The sequence below is a fragment of the Myotis davidii genome, unplaced genomic scaffold (assembly GCF_000327345.1).
Source record: "Myotis davidii unplaced genomic scaffold, ASM32734v1 scaffold1250, whole genome shotgun sequence".
NCBI classification, from domain to species: Eukaryota; Metazoa; Chordata; class Mammalia; order Chiroptera; family Vespertilionidae; genus Myotis; species Myotis davidii.
In genome coordinates this window covers 118830-125817 of record NW_006282196.1, presented here as the reverse complement: position 1 = coordinate 125817, position 6988 = coordinate 118830, and the positions used below count along the sequence as shown (strand labels likewise).

At 61.4% G+C, this 6988-nt stretch overlaps 1 protein-coding gene across 1 annotated transcript in view; it reads right to left on the bottom strand.

The window, feature by feature from the left end:
- DFFB (DNA fragmentation factor subunit beta) overlaps positions 1-6824 on the bottom strand; it is an 8115-nt gene extending 1291 nt beyond the window's left edge. Inside the window, exons 1-7 of the mRNA XM_015570121.1 lie at positions 6642-6824; positions 6571-6602; positions 4543-4767; positions 2895-3083; positions 1683-1812; positions 772-833; positions 365-722 (exon numbers count right to left, since the gene is read on the bottom strand). Coding sequence (XP_015425607.1) covers positions 365-722; positions 772-833; positions 1683-1812; positions 2895-3083; positions 4543-4767; positions 6571-6602; positions 6642-6733 — 1088 coding nt within the window. The 5' untranslated portion in view covers positions 6734-6824. The remainder of the gene's footprint in view (positions 1-364; positions 723-771; positions 834-1682; positions 1813-2894; positions 3084-4542; positions 4768-6570; positions 6603-6641) is intronic.
- Positions 6825-6988: the final 164 nt, after the last annotated feature.

Genomic DNA, 6988 nt, shown 5'->3' with positions numbered 1-6988 from the left:
CGCGGTCACACCTGCTGGCGCCCCGAGGCACGGCCTGTTCCACCACAGGCTCTGACACCACGGGCTCGGGCAGCTCACACGGAACAGCGCGTGGCCACTTACAGGAGAAGGTGACTGGGAAATGACGATTTCAGAGGAAACCACACTCGGCCGCCTCCCAGGAGCAGCACCAGGGTGGGAGGCTCGGTGCTGTCGCGGGTTGAGCACTCGGGGATGTCCCTTCACCGACTGGACCCTGAGCCGCACTGAGCGTGGCCACAGCTGCGGGTCAGCTGCCTGGCAAGGCCTGATGGCAACTTTGCCTGGGTCCCTGGGGGGTGCCTATTTGTCTAAACACTGGGAAGCCCCCTACCCGTGGACTCACATGTGGTCCAGGTTCCAGGTGCTGAAGAGGACCCGGCTCTCCCGGCTGCCGTAGGGGTTGATGGAGTGTCTGGACGCACAGTCGGCCATGTCAAAAGGACCCTGCACCAAGAGAGGGCAAGGTGAGCGCCGCAGAGGGAGCCGTTCCCTCTGGTCTGGGGTCAGGAGGCGCCACCTCAGTCCCTGCCCGGCTCTGTCATCGGCACCTGAGGCCGGACCACACCTGACACCCCACAGAGGTGAAGGCCAGGAAGGTGGTGGGACGGCGTCCCCCTGTCCTCCGAGGGGTGGCACCGGGGAAGCAGTGCCCGGGGATCCCTCGGGTGATGGGGAGGCTCCTGCAGGGTCTGCCTGTGCAGCTCAGAGTGCCGGCTCCGGCGACGCCCCCGGCCCAGGACTCGGGCTTACCCAGCGCCCGAGACGTCACAGTGGCCACAGACCCTGACATCCCTGCGCTGTCACCGAGGAAGCTGCCCAGGGGGCACAACGCTTGCTTCCCAGAGGCACCTGATGTCCCTCCTCGGCCCAGCCCCCCCAAAGGAACGGTGTGCTCCCAGATGCTGGCAAGAGCTGTGACTCCTCCCCATCAGCGGGGGGGGGGCCGACCAGCGGAGCGCCACGGGAACTTGTCAGATATGCAGGTTCTGAGGCCCGTGCGACTGGAGCAGGCGCTCTGGGTGGGCCCCGCAGCCTTTCAGCAGCTCGGGGTCCAAGGCCTGCTGGCCGGAGGCCCAGGGCCCAGCTCCGTGGGAGGGCAGCTCAGCACTGGCCTGGTGGCCCCGGGGAAAGGGCATCCCCCCCCCCCCCCCCCAAAACGACACCTCCTAGGCGCCTGGCCACAAGGAGCGTCTTGTGACGCATTCTTGCCAGTGGAAGGAAAGGCTCTGAGACTGGTCTGCAAAGTGATACACAGTCACACACGGAGCCCGCTGCAGTAGAGACACGGCCCTGTGTCCACAGCTGGGCGGGCGGCAGGGTCACCCATGCTGTGTCGCAGGAGAGCATCCGAACACCTCTTCTAAGACCGCCCGCCACCAAGAAGGCTGCTCACACCGACACGCAGGGAACCCCCACTTCTGTGGCTGGAAATGGAACCGCCACCCCCCAAAACCCGCCTGCACAGAACAAGGACCTTGGCAGCCCCCGACCTTCCCTCCAGGCACAGGCCGGAGGGGACACAGGGCCCTGCCGCACTGCCTGACAGACAGGTGAGCTCCGCCAGATGAGACTGCTCGTCCCCCGCAGTCCTGGCTCAGTCCACAGCGCTCCCGCATTCCAGTAGAACGGGACGATTTGGGTCAGGAGCCGAGCGGCCTCACCTCCCACAGCGGAGCCCCACGTCCCCCTGCCCTCTCCGTGCAGGGCCCACCTCTCTCAGGTAGGTCCGGATCCTGCTCGCACAGCTGAACCTCAGGTAGGCGCACTTGTTCCTAAACCGGGACTCCAGACCTGCAGGGGGAGCCAGGCAAGGGCCTGCATCCATGCCGTCCTGGATGGGGGTGATAGGGGTGCGGGGGGTGGGGTGGGGAGAGGAAGGTAGGGGACCCTGCATCCATACCGTCCTGGGCAGGAGGGGGGCCGGGAGGTGGGGGTCAGGGCTTCGTCTGAGAAATGTCCTGCCGGGCGTGTGTGGGGAGTCTTTGTCCACGAGGGGATCTCAGCTGCCACACCGGGCCAGGGCTCCTGCCTGGTGCCACCTTCTCAAGATGCTGGCATCTCAGGGTTGCTCAACAGGCTAGACCAGGGGTGGGCAAACTTTTTGACTCGAGGGCCACAATGGGTTCTTAAATTGGACCAGAGGGCCGGAACAAAAACATGGATGGCGTGTTTGTGTGAACTAATACATGTTAACACTGCTGCTGGTGAAGGAGCGGAGGGGAGAGCAAGAGAACCCTCCGTTCTTTCGGCTCCGCGGGCCGGATAGAACAGCCCAACGGGCCGGATCCGGCTCGGGGGCCGTAGTTTTCCCACGGCTGGGCTAGTCCAAAGCCACCCAGGCGTCCGTCCATGGGCGGGTGAACGGATCAAGAACACGTGGTCCCCACACAGTGGGGTAGGTTTCACCCACTACGGCCAGGAGGGACCTCGTGGACGGGGCTCAGGAAAGCAGCCAGTCGCAGAGGCAAGTAGTCTGACTGCACCTCGGTGAGGTCCCTGGAGGAGTCAGGTCCACAGACACAGAAAGGAAGGGTGGGCGCCAGGGGCGGGGGGAGCGGGTGGCGGTTAGTGTTTAGTGGGGACAGAGGTGCAGTGTGGGAAGATGGACAGTTCTGGAGCTGACGATGGGGAGGGCTGCACAGCAATGGGAATGTATGGAATGGCCGAGCTGCGCCCTTACCAATGGCTAGGATGGGGAGCGAATGTCATGTGTACTTCACCACCGTCCTGGCTACCATGATCAGGGAGGCTGCAAGCCCCTAGTTTGGGGAGCCCCTAGTTTTGGGAACTGAAGTAGAATCCGGCCTCTCCCGGGTGTCCGGCTCTGGGGAACCCCCCCACGCCCAGCTCCACAGGCCCCAACTCCCAGGCACCTTCGAACCAGGGCGGGTCCTCGGCCCTCGTCTCGGCCGCGATGTTCTCGCTGACCGTGTGCAGCAGGTCGGCCAGCAGCTTCTGCCGCAGCGGCGCCTGCTCGTCGGACAGCAGCTGCCGGGCGGCCTGGATGACCCCCACGTGCGGCCTGTGGAACACGCTGAGGAAGCGACTGATGTCACTCACGTCTGCCACCAGGAAGGGGACAAACAGAAGAGCCATCAGTCCTTGGGCACCGCCTTGGGCCGACACGGCGCTGACCGCCTCCCACGTGACGTTTCGGAGTCAGGGCTTCACTCCTTTCCCGGCAGAGTAACATCCCACTGTCGGAACCAGTGAACACGGAGCTGTTCCCGCCTTCGGGCCATAAGGCAGAAAGCTGCTGTGCACATCGGGTATAACCCAGTGGCTCCCTGCCTGCCTTTGGCCACGCCCCCTCTAAGCATCTCTAACATCCGATGCCCCCGCTGTGACACAGAATTCTTATTGTTCAAAAAGTGAACCCCTGCCCTGGCTGATTTGGCTCAGTGGATAGAGCGTTGGCCTGCAGACCGAGGGTCCCAGGTTCGATTCCGGTCAAGGGCATGTACCTCAGTTGCGGGCACATCCCCAGTAGTGGGTGTGCAGGAGGCAGCTGATAGATGTTTCTAACTCTCTATCCCTCTTCCTTCCTCTCTGTAAAAAAATCAATAAAATACATATATTTTTTTAAAAAGTGAACCCCTAGTCACATGGAGGAAGCCTAAAAGGCCATGAAGTTGGTCTAACCAAGCTTCCAAAGAACATGGCATCCATGAAAGAGAAAAACAAAAGAATGAAAGGATAGTTGAAGTCCTGAGAAAGAAATCACTCAGAATTTGTTTAAAAAATAATAACATGAAGCGATATGAAAAAGTGGCAAATAAAGTTTCAGAACATATACTAGAGAACTGAAATTTGTATGTCACAACATATGTTTATATACTATCTATGAGGTGCCTAGAACAGGGGTGGGCAAACTTTTTGACTCGAGGGCCACAATGGGTTCTTAAACTGGACCGGAGGCCGGAACAAAAGCATGGATGGAGTGTTTGTGTGAACTCATATAAATTCAAAGTAAACATCATTACATAAAAGGGTACCGTCTTTTTTTTTTTTTTAGTTTTATTCATTTCAAACTGGCCGGATCCGGCCCGCGGGCCGTAGTTTGCCCACGGCTGGCCTAGAACCATAAGAAATGCAAAAAATTCACTGTTAATAACTCATTCTGGGACCCCCTGTGGGCATATGACCCACGGTGGGAACCTCTGGCATAACCCTTTGTGTGGCCAATGCTTTCACTTTTCTGGGGTACGCACCTAGGGGAGCACTGCCAGGTCACCTGGGGGGCGTCTGTGGTTCCAGGAACCACCAGACTGGCCCACACGGCTGCACCGTGTGACGTCCCACGGGCAGAACGTGAGGGCCACTTCCTCCCCCTCCTCCCCAGCCCCTGTCCGCTAGCAGGTGAGGTGCAGTCCCACCCTGGGTTCGGTCTGCACGTCCCAGATGGCTAACGATCACGCCTCCTGTCACCCGTGGACAGACTATTCGAACATCCTGCTTGGAGGGACGCACACCAGACCCTTCCCCTCAGCGCCCAGGGCCCGCCAGCCTCCCGCCACTCACAGCCCTGCCAGGCCTGGCCCTTGGTGAGCAGCACCAGCTCCGCGTTGTCGGGGACGCTCCAGAAGCCATCTGCAGTCAGCTCCGTGCCGTCCTCCCAGAGGCACAGGCGGGAGCCGGGCACGGGCACCTGGGAGGCACAGAGAGGAGAGGAGAGGGCAGGACGCTCGCTTAGGGCCTCAGGCAGGCCCACCTCCGCGCAGCAGCACGAGGGCTCCCCACAGCAACCTCACGGGGAACAAGAATCACGCTCAACACACTGCCTGCACGCCAGCGGGTGCACACCAGAGGCAGGCCCGTGTGTCTAGACCAGGGGTGGGCAAACTAATGGGTTCTTAAACTGGACCAGAGACCGGAACAAAAGCATGGATGGCGTGTTTGTGTGAACTAATATAAATTCAAAGTAAACATCATTACATAAAAGGGTACGGTCTTTTTTTTTTAGTTTTATTCATTTCAAACGGGCCAGATCCGGCCCGCGGGCCGTAGTTTGCCCACGGCTGGTCTAGAGAATCAGCCGGTCGGAACCAGGGCACCTCCTGCAGGTCGTTCTAAGACAGAGTGGTCCCCGCTCTGCGGGAGGCACGACAAGGACCTTTCCAGCTGCTGCTCAGAGCACTGACAAGCCAAACCCGTCCCCACACATGACACGTGACTGCTGCCCCGGAGCCAGCAACGCACCCCCATCCGTGAGGGCACATGGCCCGACGGGCCAGGACCACGGGCCTGGTGTGGGTCTGGTTTCCCAGGCGCCGATTGGTTAGGACAGGGGTCCTCAAACTTTTAAAACGGGGGGCCAGTTCATTGTCCCTCAGACCGTTGGAGGGCCGGACTATAGTTTAAAAAAAAAACTATGAACAAATTCCTATGCACACTGCACATATCTTATTTTGACGGAAAAAACCAAAACGGGAACAAATACAATATTTGTATTTGCATGTGGCCCGCGGGCCGTAGTTTGAGGACCCCTGGGTTAGGAGGCCGTCTCGCTGAAAATGAGGCCGGCCTCCGTCCTGAATGGCCGGCAACCGGGGCCGTTCCCTGGCGGAGGTGGGTGCTCCGTTGCTCCACACTGGGCGGTTTGGTGAATCTTTAGGGCAACTCGTGTGTCACCCCCACCGCACGTGTCCACACTCCCGCCCTGGTCTAGGCCCAGCCATGGAAACAACATCAGCGAGAGCAAGAGCCACGGCCGATGAGCCACATTCGTGCTGCAGGGCCGGAGGGGCCTCCCAGCCCAAGCCCTTCATCCCACACGAGGGGCACCCGAGTCCCAGGGAGTCCAAGTGGCTGTGTCCTGGCTCTGAGCAAACTGGCAGGTGTGCCCTGGAAACGGTCCAGGATCTCAAGCCAGAGGTCAGGACCCTCACAGTCAGGGGAGGGAAGATGCCCCCATCCCTCCACAGGCCTGCACTCTGCACCCTGAGGCGCTGGAGGAGGGAGTGCCTCTTCCAGGCCTCAAGGGACCAATGGCAGCAAATGGCTTTTCCCCAGACCCTCCCCCTCTCCCCCTCCCCCTGCCCCCCACACACACACCCTGGACGCTGCGCCTCTGACTCTCCCAAATCTCTCCCAAGTGGGTCGGTACCTGAGCAGGGCAGAGGCTTCGCTAACGCTGGGTGCCAGACGCGGCACCTCTGCGCCCACGGGGGGAGTCTGAGGACCCCCCAAAGTCCGAGAACCCCCAGAAATCTGCTGACTCCAACTCCACCCACTCTGCAGTGCCCTCGCGCCCTTCCAGGCTCTGCCACCTGGCGCCTGCCCTGAAGTGGAGGCGTCAGCACAGAATCGCAGGGTTTTGTCGTGGACCCCGAGGCAGTTCACGTGGGGAACCCAGACGGTGCCGCCCCCGGGGGTCCACCGAGGTCCTGTTTGGGGTCCCCGCCTCCCGGGGCATCTGTCACACGGGGTCCGCCGGGGTCACACGGGGCTCCGCCGGTGCTGATGGTGACAGATGACCGGCCAAACAGTCCCATCCCACCCAGAGCCTCCGGGCAAGCTCGCGGGGCTGCCCTCGCCCGCCCCGCGCACCTGGAAGTGGAAGCTCCCGCCCCTTGCCCAAACTTCAGAGAGGCCAATACTTCAGGTAATCAGCAAAGCACACCTCCTGGCAGCTCCTCCCCGCTATCCCAAACTTCTGCGGGCTGTGCAAGGCCCGCAGCTTGAACGTCTTGGGCTTCCGGGGCACAGACATCTTCAGGGCCCCGGCCCCGCGGGCAGCACCTGCTTGGCCCGCTGCTCAGGGAGTCCTCAGGAGAGGAAGACGGCCGCGCGCCGCCCCTGGGAACTACACTTCCCAGAAGGCCCGGGAAAGGGGCGGTGCTATCCTTGTGCGCATGCGCCATCCCCCGGAAACTCCGTTACCCAGAAGGCCTGGGAAGGCGTGCGCCAGTGCGGCGCCGCGGACTGGGTCGCGCAGGCGCGGAGGCCGGCCGGGCCGGGTCCGGCC